Genomic DNA, 21,921 nt, shown 5'->3' on the forward strand with positions numbered 1-21,921 from the left:
AGCAGTTGCAATATGTACATTTGCACCATTTCGATAATTTCCATTTATTGCACAGCCCTAGAAATATGAAAACGCTCATTAAAAATATGAATGAATTCACCTTGCCTTTGTTTTAGCAGGAGCCTGATTTTTTTGTTAGAACACCCTGTAGTTGTGCTCAGGAGCTGGACCTTGCTAGTTAACTGTTGTTCATTTATAATCTTTATAATTTAAACCTTAAGACTAAATAAAAGTTTTGTTTAATGTGATATATTTGTGCTTTGATGCCTTTTTTTTGTTGCTTCCCTGACCTGGGATGTAACCATTCAAATTTTGTTAACATTGATGTTTGTAAGCCCATTGCGCAGTTGTGCTTAGTTTTTGTCAATCATTTTATTTGTGATAATACAATTAATTATGCTAAATCTTGTGGGCATCATGTTGGGCCAGGATGACATACAAAGAAATTACGAATGCGTGCAAAAAGGCGAGAACCAACCAAAGATCAAAAACTAATTGCATTGTAGTGCAAACTGATTGGTCACTGTATGCTTTTTCAGTGACCTTTTCTTTTTGCATAGGAAAGTAAAACTTGTAGCTGTAGTTTTTTAGCTGTAAACACCTTAACCAAGTGTAGTGATTTGTTCTTTCCTCATAAAGATCATTAAAATATTTTCCACATATTTTGATGGTTTGATCAAACTTGTAGGGTTATTAAAACAAATATCCACTCTAGACATCACTTTTGGCCAATACTGTAAGTGACTGTGTATAAACAGAGTATCTGTAAATTAATATCTCTTCAAAACATGAAGCATGAAGGAGGAAGAAGGAAGAAGGCATTATTTGTGTGTGTTTATACATCTTGCATCCTCAGATATTTTTCAGATTCCATGAAAAACCTGCTGTGTGACAATGACATACCAACAACACGGAATGTATAACAGGTGACAAGAGAAACATTTTATCTTGCCTCCAATGGTATGTCCCAGCTCAACCGTTGAGGAGGCAGTAAGGAGCGCTCAACCTCTCCCTTGCAATTTCCATCAGGAGTGTAACCCAAATGAAATCTGTCTGTGGCCAGAGTGAACTAAGAAAGTGAAAGAGACAATCTAAAAAACATCTCTCAAACAATGATGCTTACACTTCACAACAGTACGTTCATTATCAAACACACCATGTTTGATATACATTTTTAACATGTGTGGAGGCGAGCATGGAAGACACATTTGTCTTTTGCCAAAAGATGCTGTGGGTGAGATAAAAAGAGGTCTTTGTCCATGCAAAACCCCCACACACACTTTAACTGTGTGTTCAAATGTTTTAAAGACAGTGGAAGTGGGTTGGTGAGTAATACAGAAACTTGAACCATGACATTTGATCGATGATGACCACTAAGTTTCTCAAACACTCACCTCCCACAGGTGGGACACTATAGGAGCATCGGCCCATGAGTGTTCTGCGTTCAGCCCATTCTTTCCATTTTTATACACCACGACAGAAAATGACTTATCAAACCACCTGAGAGAAAGAGGATGGATATAAAAAAATGTCCTAGAGATGCAAAGTTTCTAAACTAAAATCAAGTTATTGCTGCTCTCCCACCTGTCGTAGCATTTTCCGTGAAGGAGGGATTTGGCATATCGGTCCAAGTTCACAGAGGGATCTTCCCCCATCATGCCTTCTTCCTGATCATCTAGTGTGACAAAGAATGCTGCTTTCTCAATGCAGTCCAGTGACCGCTTGTTAACTCCAGAGCTGAAGAACTGTTTCCTCACCTGAGCCCAGGGTGTTCTGACAGGACAGATAGTTCAGATATACAAAACGACTTCCTTGGTCTCATTCAAAAAATTATTGAGTCATCAATTCACTTCTAACTGATAAGGCAAAAAAAAAAAAAAAACTTCCTTGTAAACATATTTGAATGAAAGAGAAAACCTTAAGAATGTTAGTTATCGTATCTGGTTTGAATCAGGAAGAACATTCATTTTCTCATTCTTCTCTTCTGTTTTTATTTGCCATATGTATGGGGAAAAAATATGGTGACAAACAGGTCTTTTGCTGACTATCTGAACATTTGAAAAAAATCTGCTGTATATCGATTTTAAGTACACTTGAAATATACATAAATGTCAATATTTTTGTTAATGAATATTATAGAGGAGAAAGTATGCTCGCTGTTCTATCATTAGCGATCCAGGAACAAAAAGACAAAAATAAATAAATTAAAGAAAGAAAAAAAAATTGTTTGCCATAAATATTACACACATTATATAGCAGATGTATAGCAGACTGACTCAGTATCAATTCTTGAGGGTGAATATTATACAAATGCTTTTGCATTCTAGTAAAGGTCATTTCAGATGATTTATAATCTAGTGCACAACATCTGAGCATAATGCACAGTCAGGCTTGCGTCATCTAAAAAATTCCAACATGCAGAGACCTTTAAATATCACATAGAAAGTAGTGGCATTGAGTAGGTTGAACCCTCATCAGGTTTAAGGCACTAATGTTGCAAATGGCTTGGTCTTCCAACCTACACTCTTTCTTAGGTGCACATCTGTATGGCAGACCTCACAGGTCCGTGAGACAGTGCTTTGTGTTGCCATCATAATGAGGCACAAAACCTCTTTTCCGGACATTTAAACTTTCCATTGAAAATTAAATAATTATTCTGCAAGCACTTGATCCCCAACCTTTAAAGTAAAAATTCACTGGCACGTGCAACCCATTTTACTTCCAATGATATTCCAATGAAGTTAAAACACCGCACAGGACTTTTACCCATTTTATCTATTAGGAATAAATTGATGATCAAAAGTGGATGTTCCATATAAGAATGGAGACAGACCTAAATACAAATTTGTTTTGCAATGCCTATTTAACTTTTGGTTCGATTATCCAAAAGCCTATGTGGCATCTGTGATGTCAGCGGAAAATAAAAAATAGTTTCAGAAGTTATTGGATTTTTAAGATTACAAAGGCCCTCAAGGGACAGTAATAATTTCTATGGGGTACATGATGTAATTTTAGCCTTTACTAGTGAATTAATGGCATCCAAACAGTGTTTCTCTTGGAAAACATTCAGTCTAAAATGATCTACTGTTTTTAGACAAAGTCCAGGGCTGTGTGTGGTAATTAAACATCTTATCTCAATCGGCTTCTCTGAATTTAGGAGGAGAAATTTATGGAAACTTGTTTCCGCCGCTAAATAAAAAAGTAAAGAGTAATTGTGACTTTTTATCTCACAATTGTGAGTTATAAAGTCAGAATTCTAACATATAAACTCGCAATTGTGCAGAATTGTGACTATCTGTCACGCAATTGCAAGTTTATATCTCAGAATTCAGAATAACTCACAATTGTGCGGGGAAAAAAAAAATCTGAATTATGAGATAAAAAGTTACAACTATTCTTTTTATTTTTTAATTTAGTGTTGGAAACAGGTTTCCATAGGAATTGGTTGAAAATTTCTTTTATGCCATATTCATACTATTTGACTATCTGACTATTGGTGTGGTAAACATTTAGCCTAGAAATCTAGACGCACCCTAGCGGCAGCAAATCTAATCTGCCCGCAAGTGTCGTCTAGCAACTCTCAATACCCTTCTGAGCTGTAAACGGCAAACTCTTGCCAGGCCAATCATATCGTGTATAGAGTCGGTGGGCGGGGCCATAATGACGGCGGCCGAGTTGCGTTTGCATGCTTCTAGTAAACACAGAAACTGGCGAACGGCGGCGGTCTGTCGAATCAGCTCTGACCGTGACTCTGGAAGACTTGGAGTTAAGCTTTTCTCTGAGAAAAGAACAAAGGACGGCACTGAAGTCATTCTTAAAAAGGGAAGATGAGTTCTGAGTTTTGCTGACCGGATACGGCGAATGTTTAATCTATCTACAAGCTCTGCTTCACTTTCGTTGCTCTGGTAGGTGTAGCGCTATCCTATCACGTGCAGAGGGAGTTTGAAAGACAACCGTTATCCCGCCCCTCGTAAAGTGAGGCAACATTGCCAGGCAAACTTGAGCCCAAATTACATAAAATAATAAATTAAAAAATGTGTTCTCGTAACACAATGCTATAATATGACTTCACAAATATTTGGGACTATTGTTGTTAATTTATGGTGCTTTCTGAACTTAGAGACCCACACTCTGATCACTTCATGGATTATTTCTATGGAAAAGAGCAGCATTAATATTCGACTGATTTGAATGACATAAAAGTGAGTTTGAGAATAATTACATAATTTCTAAGTACAATCTCTATGCCTTATGCAGCATTGTGAATGATTAAGGCATGCAAATTGTTAAATTGATGGCAAATATGGTAAGTGAAATATTTTGAAAAGAAAGAAAAAAAGAATGGTGGCAGTGCACACTGTTTGCAGAAATGTCTACAGATAATGATTTAACTAATTGATTTGCTTTAGTGAACAATGTTTCACCAGGGGTTCAGAACATGATGAGATCCAAATTTTTCTTATTTTGTATAAATATACATTTTCTTCAATTCAGTACTCCCCTTCGGAAGCAGAAGATACTTACATGTTTCCCAGACAAATTAAGTAAAATTTACCAATCTTCAAATTCCAAAAGTTTTCACTTGCAAGTTTTTTTAATGGTTGTGTTTAAGTCCCTGAATTGGCTTCAGTGTGAAAAGATGGCTCTCAAAATCATATGGTCACTGCTGGAAAGGGTTCAACTATGCAAAAATGCTGGATAATTGAAGAATTTGCAGGACCTGGAGGATTTTTCTGAAGAAACAAGGGACTCAAGAACAACCAACACAAAACATAAAAAAAGCCGTGGATCATCCAGGTAACGGCGCACAGTACTAAAAATCCAGGGTACATACATTTTTGGACAGGGTTATTTTTATACATTCAGCTATTTTATCTTCAGGGAGCATGAATCAGCATATCAGCATGAAAATATGTAAATATAATATAAGCCATGTTAAAAATCTTTCTCTCTAAAAATCTCTTAGGCTCTCTCAGTTTAAATCTCTAGAAGACAATATGGAACAAATGGATGTGATATAGTAAATACATTCTGTAGGAAGCTGTGCTTGACATAAAAACCCTATAGCGCTCCCTGCTGGACAGCAAACAGATTGTCTAAATATCTGACCTGTTTCCTGCTGTCAGTGCTCCTAGCTTTTCCTCTCCTGGAGAAGGAGGTGAAGGGTCATCCAAGATTCTTTGAATTTGATACTGGATTTCTCTGGGTGACAGAAGGCGTCCGGCTCGGTAGACCCATAACTTGAAGTATCGGCCCCTGTGGTACACGGCAACAAACTCGCTGTCCTGCCAGTGCTGCAGCACATCTGAGATATCAAGAGACTGTCAAGGACAGAAGATCACTTTCTTTGTGTGTGTGTGTGTGCGTGTGTGTGTGTGTTTACCTGTCTCCTCTCCAGGTGTGCGTGTGGTGTTAAACATACGTTCACACTGAGCTGCACACAATGGTATGACCGTACCAGGAATACGACTCTAGATAAACCAGAATAAAGGATCTCAATGACTTACAGCAAAACTGTCCAACAATTCTCAATATTCTGAATTTAACAATATAGGAGTATGACAGTGTTGCTGTTTATAATTAATTTACTAGGTGTGACTTGTTGGTTTTAAATGGTCTGGCATTGTGGTGTAATACTAGGTAATAAACCTGCATTAATTATTTCTTTTTAAATTTAGGTCACGTCACCTTACAAAATAATTTCCTGTCAATTACAAACATTTACTCATTTAAATGTGTACAGTGGGTATGGAGGGTATTCAGACCACCTTAAATTGTTTACTCTGTTTCTTTGTTATATTGCGGCCATTTGCTAAAATCATTTAAGTTAATTTTTTTTCTCATTAATGTACACGCATCACCCCATATTGACAGAAAAACACAGACTTGTTGACATTTTTGCAGATTTATTAAAAAAGAAAATATCACATGGTCTGTATTTAGTAAAGCACCCTTTTGATCTAATACAGCCATGAGTCGTTTTGGGAAAGACGCAACAAGTTTTTCACACCTGGATTTGGGGATCCTCTGCCATTCCTCCTTGTAGATCCTCTCCAGTTCTGTCAGGTTAGATGGTAAATGTTGGTGGACAGCCATTTTCAGGTCTCTCCAGAAATGCTAAATTGGGTTTAAGTCAGGGCTCTGGCTTGGCCATTTAAGAAAAGTCACAGAGTTGTTGTAAAGCTACTCTTATTTTAGCGGTGTGCGTCAGGTTATTGTCTTGTTGAAAGGTGAACTTTTGGCCCAATCTGAGGTCTTGAGCATTCTGGAGAAGGTTTTCATCCAGGATATCCCTGCACTTGGCCGCATTCATCTTTACCTCTATTGCCACCAGTCGTCCTGTCCCTGCAGCTGAAAAACACCCCCACAGCATGATGCTGCCAACACCATGCTTCACTTTTGGGAATGTATTGGACAGGTGATGAGCAGTGCCTGGTTTTCTCCACACATACCACTTAGAATTAAGGCCAAAAAGTTTTATCTTGGTCTCATCAGACCAGAGAATCATATTTTTCACCATCTTGGAGTCCTTCAGGTGTTTTTTTAGCAAACCTTTATGTGTCTAGCACTGAGGAGAGGCTTCCGTCGATTCACTCTGCCATAAAGCCCCGATTGGTGGAGGGCTACAGTGATGGTTGACTTTCAAAAACGTTCTCCCATCTCCTGACTGCATCTCTGGAGCTTAGCCATAGTGATATTAAATTCTTCTTTACCTCTCTTCTCCCCCGAAAGCTCAGTTTGGCCGGACGGCCAGCTCTAGGAAGGGTTCTAGTCGTCCCAAACGTCTTCCATTTAAGGATTATAGAGGAAGTTTTTTGTAACCTTGGCCAGATCTGTGCCTTGCCACAATTCTGTCTCTGAGCTCTTCAGGCAGTTCCTTTAACCTCATGACTCATTTGCTCTGACATGTACTGTGAACTGTAAGGTCTTATAGACAGGTGTGTGGCATTCCTAATCAAGTCTAATCAGTAAAATCAAACACAGCTGGACTCAAATGAAGGTGTAAAACCATCTCAAGGATGATCAGAAGAAATGGACAGCACCTGAGTTAAATATATGAGTGTCACAGCAAAAGCTCTGAATACTTAGGACCATGTGATGTTTCAGTTTATCTTTTTTAATAAATGTCAAAAATGTCAACAATTCTGTTTTTTTTTCCTGTCAGAATGAGGTGCTGTGTGTACATTAATGAGAGAAAAAATTAACTTAAATGATTTTAGCAAATGGCTGCAGTATAACAGAGTAAAACATTTGAGGGAGTCTGAATACTTTCCGTACCCACTGTATATTTAACATATGCTACTTGTGCTTAAAGCACACACTAGTCTTCATTGTTCTTGTATGCCTGGCCAGTGACCAAATCAAAAGGAATTGGATATCCAGGGAAATTACTAAGAGAGTTAACATGTAGAGACATGATTACTAAAGCAGTTTCTCATTCAGAAAGTGAGTGTGGTGCTAGGTGGGGTTTGATTCAAATTCTGCTAAGAACATGCGTAACATACAGGATTGAGCTCCTCACGGTTGACCTTGCGGCGATAAAGGAACAGGGCAGTGATAGTGTTCCCAGCTCGAGCTGCCTGATTTGGAGTTGGAGTCACAAACAAGAAATCCTGCACATGAATAATACAGACAATTAGATAAGAAAAGCATTTTCCCAAAATCTGAAGTTTTCCTTTCCTAGATTTCTATAGTATTAAATACTGAAACACATCTGAAGTTTTCCTTTCCTAGATTTCTATAGTATTAAATACTGAAACACAGCTGAAATCAAAGGAAACAAAGCCACACCTAAAAATCTGAATGCCTGAATGTTATTTCATCCGATAAAATATAAGTGATTGAACACATTTTAAGCACAAGGGATACAACCCTTTCAAGCAATCATTTAGATGACATTTACATAAAAAATGTAGATTTGAAATAGAGGTCTGCACCCAACCAGATATTTTGTGCCTATTAATTAAATAGCGGTCGGTAACTGGTGTAATTTGAAAGGGAGCGGTTGGTCATTCAATATCACGTTTCCGATGTCCTTTCAGAACAGCATATCTTTGCTTTACTTAATCGACCACCTGGTATACAGCCTGCACTCAGGACCGTTATTGACACATGCAGCAGTTCTTTCTGCTTCATGCATTGTGTTTGCGGGGTCCGTGAGCGCAGAATGTGCATAACGGGCCTCAGGGCAGACTGTACTGGTGGTAAGTATACCGCTCTCAGAAAGAACAGGCAGGTTGTTGTTGACTGATAGTGCAAAATAAGGATGGAAGAGCAAAGTGTGGATGCACTGTCTTTAAGGACATTCAAATTGGACTGGAAACCCATGTCAGGCAAGTCTAATTTATGGGAGTCTTTTTCATTTTTTCCCCTACTGTGTTGGCAGCAAAATGTTAAATTTTGTATCTTGACAAGGGAAATAAATTATTAGAAACAATTTTTGTGCAGACTACATTTTTATTTTCTCTGTGGAAATTGAAATGTGAAATTCTGGAAACGAGATTGAAATTTAGCAGGATGATCGGCTCGGGAAGAAAGCTATTCTAAGCAGACAGTGGGTGAACAAAGAATTGAATTTGATGTTCTGAATTTCTTCTTCTTTTGAAATATTTAATCTGTATTTTCAAAAACTGATTTTTTCCAGTCTATTAATTCAGAACAAAATATCTTCTGTTTGAAAATACATGTCTATACAATTTTGACATAAAAACATTTCAGATGTGTTCAATTTCAAATATTCTATATTCAACAATTAAAAATTCAAATTCAGAACTATGTAAAATTCAACATCATATTCAATTTTGTTAGATTACACTAATACAGTCAATAATACAGATTTATACAATTCAGGTCATTTTTTCATATTTCTAGCTCCATAATTATTCACTGGGTTTTGTTGTCACTTTGTAAATAAATCCACCCTCAGGGCACCTTGTTTGAGCCATCCTTGTTGTGTGATTCTTCACCCTGTGACACATTTATATATATATATATATAAATTTGTCACAGGGTGAAGAATTTTATATATAATTTATATATATATCCTTGTCATATAAATATACACTAGCCTATTTATTTTTTAATATAACTCTGATTGTATTTGTCTGAAAAAAAGAATGTCATATACACATAGGGTGACTTCAGGTTGAGTAATTCATGGGTTAACTTTTATTTTTGGGTCAAGTATCCCATAAGAGTTGGACACGTTATCCAGAACAGCAAAGGAATTCAGTAAATATCTTACTCTTAATGAGTTTAAACGTTTAATGAAAATAGAGGTGATACGAGACAATGAGTAACACTGTAGGCTCACATACCATGCCATAATAGTTACTGTTGACCATGATAGGACTCCGGCTCCGGAGGTAAACATACTCTTCCCACCAGTCACTAACCTGGAAAATACAGAGAAACTTTAAATATGACATCCCAAGGAAATGTCTATAAATAACAATATAAATTATTAATTATAGGTATCAATACTTTATGATATTGCTGTGTTAAGCTGACAAACACACACACACACCAATCACATGATCATAGAGTTGGCTATGAGAGTAGCCAGTAGCCACCCTTCAACGGAGTTTTGCAAGTGTGTTTGTTTGTTCCCAGTCATGAGTCAAAACTGCAGGCGGGAGTTAAACTGCAGAAAATATCTGTTTTGTTGGCAATCAGCACGTAAGTGCATATAATGTAAATACACAAATGTATAATTCAATCATAATGCCATGACGTATTGTGTGTGTGTGTGGGTATCCTGTTCAGTATTAGAAAATCATTGTCAATCTGATAAAGTTGTTTTAAGCATCTAACATTAAATACCAAAGCATGTGTGTTAACGATCAATAATGCAACTACATGCTCATGAATGAGATTAACGACTAATGATAGTTATGACATTGACCAGAAAATAACCATACAGATTTCAGCACGTACATAGTTTGTGGCCCAGAGCGCTTTGAGTTTGAGATATCTTTGTAGTCGGTTACCCAGACTTTTCTCAAATTCAGCAGCAAGTCTCTTCATTCGCTGAAAACCGGCCGCATCATGTAATGGCTTCACTGACTCAAGATACTGAAACAGAAAAATGGTTGAGATAGCATTCAGTGGTATCTTTTCAAGCCTAAATTTCCATGAACCCTGCCAATTTCTATAAGACTACATAATTCTAGCAAACCAGCACTCATACACATTACATGCCAACAATTAAATCCATATTGTACTGACTCACTTTTTCCAAAGTGTCTTTAATGGGAGGTACAGGAAGGTGTGGTAAAGACGTCTGATAACTGTACAATAATGGTTTTCTTCCAGACAGCAACCTCACTAAAGTCTGTACAAGAGAAAGAAACAGTCAAGAAGAAAACATATAAAAGCTTTATCTATATATATCCTTTTGAGTCATTTATAACAAAGGTATTAATCAACATGTATCCTTCAACATATTAAATTATTTGAATGACTTCTTCAAGCTTATGAGATTTTACTTAATCATATCATTACCTGGATGTTTACTGGAATGTGCTCTCTCCATGTTTTTGAGAGAGGCCCCCAACATGTGTTAAAAGATACAGTAGATTTAATCTAGCCATTCAAGACATCTGATGTCACTAGGGTCACTTGGGGTCAGCTTGTCGCTTACATAACCAATTCTTAGTTGAAGCAATTACTTTTCATTTTCAATACGAGATAATAATGATGAACTCTCACCATGATGAACTCTCACCATGATAAAGAACACGTTATCAGTATGTTTTGGGAAACTTTGTCATTTATAGTTAGATCTCAAACAAATTCAATCTTGGAGAAGCTGGGTCTTCTGAGTATCTGTGTGTGTGTGTGTGTGTGTGTGTGTGTGTGTGTGTGTGGTGTTAGTATTCTTGGTTACAGGTCCTGTATTGGTGAGGTGGCCGACTGACACCCTGGGGTGATGGAATTATTTGTTTTCCTCAACATGCTGGCACCTAGAAACACTGTTTTGTGACCTCAGAGGCTCACTTCGTGCCTAAAACCAGAGTCCAGGTGTCATCCGTATAATTGATAAAGATATACTTATATACTTATGTCTATCAATCCATGTGTGGAAAGTTTATTAAATTATCCATTTCTTAGCTAATCAGAATAATTCAACATGAAGAAATTATGTAGCTGAGGGACTTGTATAAGGTATAATTGCTATGGAAAAGTGAATGTATGCACTACACAGAGCTGCCTATGAACTCCTTGTGAGTGTTGAAGCTGACTTTTGCTGATGAACTGCAAACTATTCTTCACTAAAAAATGTCTTTAATTAATTGAACCTCTGACTCCAGGTCTTCATTCAGCATATCTAGTACTTGGGTCTTTAACTGTAAATTCCCATACAGTTAATATTAACGGAAAAGCTGCATATATGGGACCAAAAACAGTAACAACAGTAATAATGTGAAATATTATTACAAATTAAAATGTTAAATGCATTTTTTTAAGTTTTAAATGTTTTTTTTATTTTTTTTTATTACATGTATTATTAAAATGTAAATGCATTCCTGTGATTTTAAAGCTGAATTTTAGCACTTCAGTCTTCAGTGTCACATGATCTCTCAGAAATGAATCAAATATGCTGGATTTCAGGATTTTTTGATTAATTGAAAATTCAAAAGAACAGCATTTATTTGAAATATAAACCTTTTGCAACATTATCTTGTTACTGTAACTTTTAATCCATTTAAAATGTAAGTATTAATTTAAAATAAATCAATAAAAACTGACCCCCTGGAAAGTCATGACAGCATCTGGTCCGTATTCACAGCGCTACACTTTTTTCACATTTTGTTATGTTACAGCCTTATTCCAAAATGGATTCAAATTGAGTTGTAATAGTTTTCAATAGTACAATAGTTTTCATAAACATTTTACAAACAATACCTCATAATGGCAAAGTGAAAGAAGTTTGTTTGAAATCTTTGTAAATTTATAATAATAATAGTAATAATAATAATAATAATAATAATAATAATTCACATGTACATAAGTATTCACAGCCTTGGGTTTTTATTGAGAGGCCATGACACTCAAAATTGAGCTCAGGCACATCCTGTTTCCACTGATCATCCTTGAGATGTTTCTGCAACTTAATTGTGTTGTCCACCTGTGTTAAATTCAGTTGATTGGACATGATTTGTAAAGGCACTCACATAAGGTCCTAGCCTAGAAATCTAGACGCACCCTAGCGGCAGCAAATTTAATTTGCCCGCAAGTGTGGTCTAGCAACTCTCAATTCCTATCTGAGCTGTATTCCTCAGAATCTGGACGGCCCAATCACATCGTGTAGGTAGGCTATAGAGTCGGCGGGCGGGGCCATAATGACGACAGCCGAGTTGCGTTTGCGTGCTTCTAGTAACTGTCTTCTAGTAAACACAGAAACTGGCGAACGGCGGCGGTCTTTCGAATCAGCTCTGCCCGCGCCTCCGGAAGACTTGGAGTTAAGCTTTCCTCTGAGAAAAGAACAAAGAACGGCACTGAAGTCATTCTTAAAAAGGGAAGATGTGTTCGGAGTTTAGCCGACCGGATACGGCGAATGCATTCAGCGAGCTCCCCTTCACCGTCGTTGCTCCGGTTGGTGTACCGCTATCCTATCGCGTGCAGAGGGAGTTTGAAAGACAACTGTTTATCCTGCCCCTCGGATTGAGCCCTGTCTATGGTGAGTTTCCAGACCAAACATCTTGATGTGGGTCTGGCTTGTCAGGCTAATAAGGTCCCACAGTTAACAGTTCATGTCAGAGCGCAAACCAAACCATGAAGTCCAAGAAATTGTCTGTAGATCTCCGAGACCGGATTATATTGAGGGACAGATCTGGGGAAGGGAACAGAAAAATTTCTGCAGCTCTGAATGTTCCAATGAGCACAGTGGCCTCCCACATGCTTAAATGGAAGAAGTTTGGAACCACCAGGACACTTCCTGGCCACCCGACTACCAACCGAGTGATCGGGGGAGAAGCGCCTTAAATCAGGGAGGTGACCAAGAACCCGATGGTCACTGTGGCAGAGCTCCAGCTTTTCTCTGTGTAGAGAGGAGAACCTTCCAGAAGAACAACCATCTCTACAGCACTCCACAAATCAGGCCTGTATGGTAGAGTGGCCAGACAAAGCCGCAAAGGGCACCTGAAGGACTCTCAGACCATGAGAAACTAAATTTTCTGGTCTTATGAAACAAAGATTAAACTCTTTGGCCTGAATGGTAAGCGTCATGTCTGGAGAAAACCAGACACCACTCATCACCTGGCCAATCCCTACAGAGAAGAGTGGTGGTGACAGCATCATGCTGTGTTTTTCAGCGGCAGGAACTGGGAGACTAGTCAGGATCAAGGGAAAGATGAATGCAGCAATGTATGGAGACCTCCTTGATAAAAACCTGCTCCAGAGTACTCTGGACCTCAGACTGGGGCAAAGATCTTCCAACAGGACAATGACCCTAAGCACACAGCCAAGATAACAAAGGAGTGGCTACAGGACAACTCTGTGAATGTTCTTGAGTGGCCTAGAGCCCAGACTTGAACCCGATTGAATATCTCTGGAGAAATCTGAAAATTGTTGTGCACCATGGGGAATCCAACCTGATGAAGCTTGAGAGGTCCTGCAAAGAGAATGGGATAAACTGCACAAAAAAGTGTGCCAAGCTTGCAGCATCATAATCAAAAACACTCGAGGCTGTAATTGGTGCCAAAGGAAATGATTGAAATCCATTTTGGAATAAGGCTGTAACAAAAAAGTGAAGCGCTGTAAATACTTGCCGGACGCACTTTATCTTTTTCCCTCCAATAAATTATTATGAAACACGAACCGCCCAGACTTTGGTCTTGGTAGAAATACATCCATGTTGCTCAAACATCCATCGGTGGTATGACAGAAGAAGCTTCAGGCAGAACCTCAGAGTCAGAATGAGAGACAACCACAGCAGAGTACTGAACAGCAGCGCCGACAGCATAGTCTGACCTTGAGAGCTCAATGACAGACTAACAGAGAGAGAAACAGTGGACCAAATCAGCATTCTCACTTCCAGGTTAATATTTAATATTTGCTGTAAAACATATGCTCACGTTATCATTTCACACAGGCTTTAAAGTAAATACAAGCTTGCATCATGTCAGTTGTTGATGTACATATGAAACATTGCTAGAACAACAAAACACTTTGGCACTTTTGCATCTTCTGAAGTTTCAGAAAAGATACCAAAAGAATCAAACTGTGCACAGAATTGCCAAAGATGGCAAACTATCAAAACAATTATTTTATTTTATTTTTGAGAGAGAGAGAGAGAGAGAGAGAGAGAGAGAGAGAGAGAGAGAGAGAGAGAGAGAGAGAGAGAGAGAGATTTCAATATTAACTCATTGAAGCATTTCTTAACAAATTCTCTAGCTCTATACTCATGTTGTATGTTAACAGCTCTCTTTATTTGTCTACTTCATCAGTTCTCTAAACAAAAAAATAGGTGAAACACTTTCATAATAAATACCAATAAAAAGTTTGGACATAATGTTGAATATTTTGTCATTCAACTGCTTACTGTTTAGATAGAAGATAAAGCCCACTGAAGGGTAAAAGGAGGTGTTACCTGAGGGGCAGGTGCTCCTGGATCTTAGCAATGAGGCCCATGGATGGATCGGACTGCATATACATAGTGGCCATGATTGCTATGACTACAAAAAGCCAAGAGGAGGGGCTAGCTGGGTACACGCCTTTAATGATTCCATTCTGTCCATGAGAAAGAAGAGGCCATAAGAATTAATGTAACATATGTTAAAACACATACATTACACATTTGAGATGTAGTGAAACAATTGGATTTTAACACTGAAAAATAATGCCAACCCTGCAGTTAGTGAAGTCACCATGAAATTAAAACAGGCAATTATTTTTTTAAGTGAAATATTGCAGTATTTATTATAAATGATCATTTACAATAGTCTTACAATAAATACTGACTTCAAGTCAGTATTTATACAAGACATCAATGAGCTTAAAGGGGGGGGTTTAAATGCTGTTTCATGCATACTGAGCTTTTTACACTGTTAAAGACTTGGATTCCCATCCTAAACATTGACAAAGTTTTAAAAGAATAAGTTGGACATTTGATGGAGTATTTCTGTGTCAAAAAGTTTCGGAGAGTTTTTCGAGTACGAGTCCACTTGACGTCGACAGAGCGGAATGTCCTTGTATGGGCCGTACAGGCTCTTCTACCAGAAGGGTGCACGCGTGACTAGAGCGAGAGCAAATCCACGGCGTCCATAAACACTGCTCTCACTGCTGTCGCAGGACTTCACTAAATCAACAACATCACCAAAGAAGTGTGTTTTTGATGGAGCACGATCGTGCTTTGGAAGCAGGTGGTGAGTAAAACTGCTTCAAATGTCTATGTTGTTGGCTATGGTCACGTGAGTAAACATCAGTAAGCAACACGATTGTATAGTTAATTTATCAATGAAGCATGATGTAACTTATGGTGTAGAGCCCTGCACGGGCCTCAAATCTAGGCCCTAGCCCGGCCCGGGCCCGAGACGCTGAGGCCCTAGCCCGGCCCGTGTCCGACAGCTTATCAAAATTCTCGGCCCGAGTCCGACTAGAGCCCGTTTTTTTTTTTTTTTTTACATTGTTGCAGCCATTAAAATAGTTCTGTTTTGTTTTTAATGTCAAAGTAGTTATTTTTCGTTTCGTTTCTTTAGTACGTTAATTTAGAAAAATGTTTAGAGCATTTTTTTGTTTGTTAAATTAAAGTTTTAATTTTTTTAAGTGACGACCAAAAGCGGCCAGCGGCCGACAGTGAGTTAACCGCATATTTAATTAATTTAGTCTCTCAAATCAACTCTTGACTTGTCTTGCCTATAATAAAATCCATAAAACACGTCAAGCATCACAATGTTAGTTAATTTCGCCAACTATTACCACCACAGTAGCCTAAAAGGCATTTTTGACGAGCTGAGGCAGGCTGATTCTGCTCGCGGCTCTCGCAAACGGAGCTAAACAAATAAAATAAAAAAAGCACATGCAGGTTGTCTTATAGCCTACCTTACACCTACGCAAATGAATATAAATCCCATCTTCAATTCCCGGGGTATATGCTCATTTAACGGAGTTTACAGCAACGGAAGCAAAAGATTAAGATGCATTTTATTCAGCAGCTTATTTCAGATTCAAATACCACATAAGAGAGCGCGACGCACTGGTAAGATAATGATCTCATTCATCTCATTCATTTTTATTGAAGATGATGGTGTTTTTGACTATCTTAGACTTATTTTAAGTTTCATTTACGGCCATTTGCGTTGGCTTGCATTAGTCATTTGCGGCGATGCGTGTTGCAGCACCATCATATCTATCTGACTACAACATATAGCCCATAAAACATTGTGACACATAATGACATAATGTTTGAAAGTCTGTAGGTTAACATAAATGCAGATAGGCCTAATTGTAATAATAAAAGACAACATAGCCTAATTATCGATTTTGAAATATTAAACCAGTCAATACAGAACGAATTATTCTGTAGCCTTTTGCCGTCAATACCATGGATATGGCATGGGCCGGCTGCTGCCGAAGTTGTCTTTGCTGTATAAATAGGCAATATATTTATATTTAACATGAAGTATAGGGCTTCCCTGTACATTAATAGCACCAGACGCCCCGCGGATGACACGCAACAGAAACGCCATGCTCACACCACGCTTGCAGTGTGTCTCCGTGCTGAAGAAACGCGCGCTGCTGCTGGCGCGGACTCTGAACCTATGCTCTGAACACTGTGCGAGCCATCTTGACAGTCGCGTTAGCTATTATGGTCTCGTGTTGTTTCCACCAGCGCAGAACTCATTGTTCCTTTTAATTGATAAAATAAATATAAAACGAAGGAGAAGCCTATAAAAAGGCCCGAAGCCCGGCCCGCGTTTTAGGTATGACATGAAAATTGGCCCGAAGCCCGGCCCGAGGGGCGTAAAAAAGTCGGGGCCCGTCGGGCTCGGGCATAAATGCAGGGCTTTAATGGTGTGTGTTTAAATACATTTGTTTAGCTGACCACTATAGGTGTCTCTGTTTGTTTATTGTAAAACCACCCCAAACATAAACCTAGGGGACATTCACACAAAGCACATTAAAATGCACTACTCCATTGTTTTTCTATGTAACACTATAACACAGTCTGACATGCAAAACCGTTTTAGTTGCTACCGCTAAGTTTTATTTGCATACAATAGTCCATAAACCAAATCATGTCCTCACAATCCACAAGTAAACGCAAATGTTGACAGGCCACTAAATACAGTACATACCACAGAGACGGATGTCCTGCAGTTGTTGCTTCTCCTGTTCAATTTATTTCAGCCTCCGGATCTGATTCTCGATCATATATGTATTAGTTGAATCTGATTGATAGCCATGGTTTATTTAGGGTGATGTTTTCTTTTCCACGCATGGCGATGTCAGCTTTCAGAAGCTCTCGTGCTGTAGCTCCGCGCTCGTCATTCTCTAGCTCCGCCCACACGATACGCCTCCAGCCGCTCAGGTTTTTTTCGGAAAGACTCGGTACAGCCTATCTTACTTTTATAAAAATTTAATAAAACTAAAGACTTTTCGGAGATATGAAGGATGCAGTACTACTCTATAGGTACTCAAGATTGACATGAGATTGACTGAAACTGAGTGTCCATACCCCCCCCCCCCCCCCTTAATTTCATGGCAGAACAAATGTCCTGTTTTTAATTCTTATTGAGAGTTTTACATACTCCTAATATTCCTATGAGATTTGTATCCATTTATATTACAAAAAGATTTTAAGATTTATGCTATTTTTTCACACTCATTTGAGTCACTGACCTTAATCCTGCTGATGCGTTTCTTCCAGGATCGCAGTCCGGAGAGGTAGATTTGATTAAGGGCTTGGTAGGACAAATGCAGGTTGATCCCCTCAGGAGAGATGGTAAACTGAAACGCTACTGCTTGGTGAGCCTCTGCCATCACTATCGACAGAAACAAAAACATATACTGGATCATTGAAACACAAAAAGCAGTGTTCATTAACTCATGGTATTTGTTTGTCATAGTATTCAAAATAAAGACATTTTGCACCAAATAGTTTTATTGTAACAGGTTCCATGCTTTATTAAAGCTAACGTTGCAAGCCCAACTGAATGAAAAAAATTGACAAAATCTTCAGAAAGTTCACTGAAGGAAACTGCTGTCAATATGCCAGTAACATCTAGTAAACCAATGTAAAAATGGTGCAATGCAAGGCCAAACATCATGAACTGAGGCTACAACAAAGACTTCAATGACCCCTAGTGGTGTATTTATATATATATATATTTTTTTTTAAAGCCCTATATAAAATTAAATAAAAAATTGTAAGTATTCACAGAATAAACAAGATCATACTAAAAGTTTTGGTCATGTGTGTCCTTGTATATTAATCTGAGAAATCATGGCATAAAACCAATTAGAAAACCTGGTGCACTTGCAACAATAAAAGTTTAGCATGAATATGCATGTGGGCAAGCACAGTTGATGAACACGCTTATGCAAAGTGAGCAGTTATGGTGTAAAAAAAAAAAAAAAAAAAGCCTGTCCTCCTCTGCCACTCATTATTTACAATTGCAACACTAGGAATTGCTTTGAATTACCAAATGGCGGATATGGAAGATGTAAAACATAACCTCTTCATTCAAAAGGGTTTCCAATTAGGTGATTATTAATAAAGTATACGAATTTATTCTATTATTTAACAAAAGAGAAAACGCACATCCACAGAAGCATATGCACAGTTTTATGATGTTTACATTATTTCTTAAGTGCAATTGAAAAAAACAGCCTATTGCAGATTTGATTCAGGATGGGGGAAAAGAATCACAAAACTGACTTTCCATCTTTGGACATTGTTAATTCCAAACAAAACAACACGCGTTTTAATATAGTTTATTGTTTTATAAGACACCGCGGGGCCAGAAATTCACATAATTTAAACATCCATATTAAACTGATGGACACGTGGGGGGAAATAAGAAGTAGGGCTAGAAACAGACATATTTCCATTTTGCATAGAATGGGTCGATAAAGAAAGCGATAGGTTGGGAGGGAGGTTTGAATCTTGTTAAACTGGTCAAACGTGGTAGCCTAACGAAACTCGACAACCAGCGCGAGAAATTGTTTAACTTACTGGAGCTCTTAAGAAATTAACTTAGGCTACTCGGGGATTCCGTGACGAAATGTTTGGGTGTGGCGTCAAAGCTTTAGGACCGAGTAGTACAGGTCATAAGTTTTAGTTTTTTTGCATATTGAGCAGAAGAGGAAAAAGTATTAAAACGAAAAAAGTATACTAGTTTGTGTTAGTTTAGCTATTATACGGACATTAGTAAGTGCGGATGCGTAGCGAGTTATCAAACTTGAAGTGCCTTGGGGGTGGGGGGGGGATCATTGATTATACAAACGTTTGACTTTACTAACACAACGTTTCTCTATATTAGATACATCTTTCCACTCCCTTCAACAATTGAGAATATTCCTGAACGCTGTATCGTTACGTTATTCACTGCAGTCATGACACGACAACACGCTGCTAATATTAACCGGTGACAAATGTAAAGTAAGTTACTTTTCAAATCTAAAGTAACGTTAAATCCGTATTTTCAAAAGCATGCATACACAAAAAGGCTATCATCTGAAAAATCATACCTGTAAGTTTGAATGTTAGTGGAACAGTTTTCTGACACAGATGTAAACTTTAGGTTCTCCACCCTTTCACTTCCAGAAAGCAGCAACACATACCTGAGGAAATATGTGTTTATACACACACACATTCACACACACACGCACGCACTCTCTCATTTACATACGCGATGACATCACGCTCGGCACAGAGATATCGATATCAAACTCGCATGAAAATAACATTAAAAAGACATACTCGAATAAATGTCAGCATTCTTGAGCATGAATAATTTATGTCTTTCATGCATGCTCGTTTTTAGTGAATTGTCAAAAATTGTTCTTGTAAAATTTACATTTAAGTTTTTAATTTCGACAAAGTTGAAAATCATAAAAAGACACCTTCTTAACATTTCACCATGGTGAACATCACTGAAAAATACAGAGTTTCGAAAACAATACAAGAACTAGCCTATTTTCAGATAGGCTATAGCTATCCAGTTTGCTCCCAATTGATGTTTTCACGTGTAAGCCATTATCAATATCAGATAGCATATTCTCATTCTTTTTTTTACAATCTATTTTTTAAAACAATGTGATTTAAACTTATGTTTATTAATGCTTAGCTAGCTACTGCTAATTTCTTTTTTTTGTATTGCACATTTTATTCACAAGAACATATTTCTTAACAGTTTTCTTGAATGTAGCCTGTGCACTGTATATTGTAAAATATCTTCGTTTCTAAAGGGCTATGACAGTATCTTCCTTATATCCTGCTTTCGGATGAGACGTTAAACCGAGGTCCCGACTCTCTGTGGTCGTTAAAAATCCCAGGATGTCCTTCGATAAAGAGTAGGGGTGTAACCCCGGCATCCTGCCCAAATTTGCCCATTGGCCCCTGTCCATCATGGCCTCCTATAATAATCCCCATTTAATGACTGTCACTCAGTCTCCTCTCCACCAAGCTGGTGTGTGGTGAGTGTTCTGGCGCAATATGGCTGCTGCCGTCGCATCATCCAGGTGGATGCTGCACATTGGCTGTGATTGAGGAGATTCCCCCTTCTATGTAAAGCGCTTTGAGTGCCTTGAAAAGCGCTATATCAATGTAATTAATTATTATTATTATTGAGTGTCCTTCATTTACCTGTTTGTATTTGTATCTTTTCTTTTCATTTTATGTTCTTTGTATTTCAATACAGTGCTGTTTCTTCTTTGCAATATAAAGCAAGTTCCACAGCAAAAAAAAAAAAAAAAAAAGCACGGAAAACGTGACCAAGCAGAGGTGGAAAGTAACTAAGTAAATTAACTTGAGTTCTGCACTTAAGTACACTTTTTGAGTATCTATACTTGAGTATTTTTTTTTTTTTGGAAATATGATTTATGACTTTAACTTTCACTACATGAAAGACAAATATCATACTTTTTACTCCACTAGATTTCTATCAAGGTCCTCAAAGTCAAACGTCATTCATATAGCATCTTTAAAAGACAGTGGATTATTTTTTTTCCTTTAAAAAGTCTTCTTTTTCCCCTTTTTTGGAGCCTATCAGTAATCACTCTTGTAAGGTTATGTGAAATTTCACAACAATTTTTGAACACTGATCAGTTTATATAAATGAAACGTTTGGAATGGAAGAAGACGGTTCTTCAGCACAGTGTGCACCCATGGCAATACTTAGAAAGTATATTTCAGTTTTCTGAAAAAATAAAATATTAGTTAATTTAATTGGGCTAGTACCCCTGATGCATGTCTCATACAATTTAATACAATCTAAATGTCTGGGAGAAAGAGAAGAGTAAACAGTTGGGAGAATATCAGATGTGTATCAGAGTATAGGGTCTGTGTATTCAGCCTTAAAGTGACAGCAGCTTTGTAACTTTTATACAAGTATGGAAATGAGTTTAAGTTAGTCGTATGCTAGCATATTAGATGGAGCTTCACTCACTGGCCTAAACCATCAGGATGGCATAATGTGCATTTAAACAACAATGCAACAATAACAAAATAATACATTGACATAAAAAGAAAATTTACTTTTGATACCCAAGTACTTTTAAAAAACAAATACTTATGTACTTGTACTCAAGCAAAAATCTGTTTTTACAACTTTCACTTGTAGCGGAGTAATATTTGACTACCAGTACTTTTACTTTTACTCAAGTAAGAGTTGTGTACTTTGTCCACCTCTGTTAACAAGAGGTTACTTTATTATTATTATGAACTTAATAAAGAGAAAACATCATGGCGTAGAA

The 21,921-nt window shown here is 37.7% G+C and overlaps 1 protein-coding gene across 1 annotated transcript in view; it reads right to left on the bottom strand.

The window, feature by feature from the left end:
* The window catches only part of cpt1a2b (carnitine palmitoyltransferase 1A2b), a 44,856-nt gene extending 24,195 nt beyond the window's left edge, over positions 1 to 20,661 (bottom strand). Inside the window, exons 1-13 of the mRNA XM_067416342.1 lie at positions 19,696 to 20,661; positions 17,845 to 17,987; positions 14,594 to 14,733; positions 13,823 to 13,994; positions 10,232 to 10,333; positions 9,937 to 10,074; positions 9,318 to 9,395; positions 7,506 to 7,613; positions 5,384 to 5,471; positions 5,110 to 5,305; positions 1,585 to 1,773; positions 1,395 to 1,500; positions 953 to 1,069 (exon numbers count right to left, since the gene is read on the bottom strand). Of these exons, the coding sequence (XP_067272443.1) occupies positions 953 to 1,069; positions 1,395 to 1,500; positions 1,585 to 1,773; positions 5,110 to 5,305; positions 5,384 to 5,471; positions 7,506 to 7,613; positions 9,318 to 9,395; positions 9,937 to 10,074; positions 10,232 to 10,333; positions 13,823 to 13,994; positions 14,594 to 14,733; positions 17,845 to 17,985 (1,575 nt within the window). The 5' untranslated portion in view covers positions 17,986 to 17,987; positions 19,696 to 20,661. The remainder of the gene's footprint in view (positions 1 to 952; positions 1,070 to 1,394; positions 1,501 to 1,584; positions 1,774 to 5,109; positions 5,306 to 5,383; positions 5,472 to 7,505; positions 7,614 to 9,317; positions 9,396 to 9,936; positions 10,075 to 10,231; positions 10,334 to 13,822; positions 13,995 to 14,593; positions 14,734 to 17,844; positions 17,988 to 19,695) is intronic.
* Positions 20,662 to 21,921: the final 1,260 nt, after the last annotated feature.

Source organism: Pseudorasbora parva, chromosome 2, assembly GCF_024679245.1.
Source record: "Pseudorasbora parva isolate DD20220531a chromosome 2, ASM2467924v1, whole genome shotgun sequence".
Taxonomy (NCBI): Eukaryota; Metazoa; Chordata; class Actinopteri; order Cypriniformes; family Gobionidae; genus Pseudorasbora; species Pseudorasbora parva.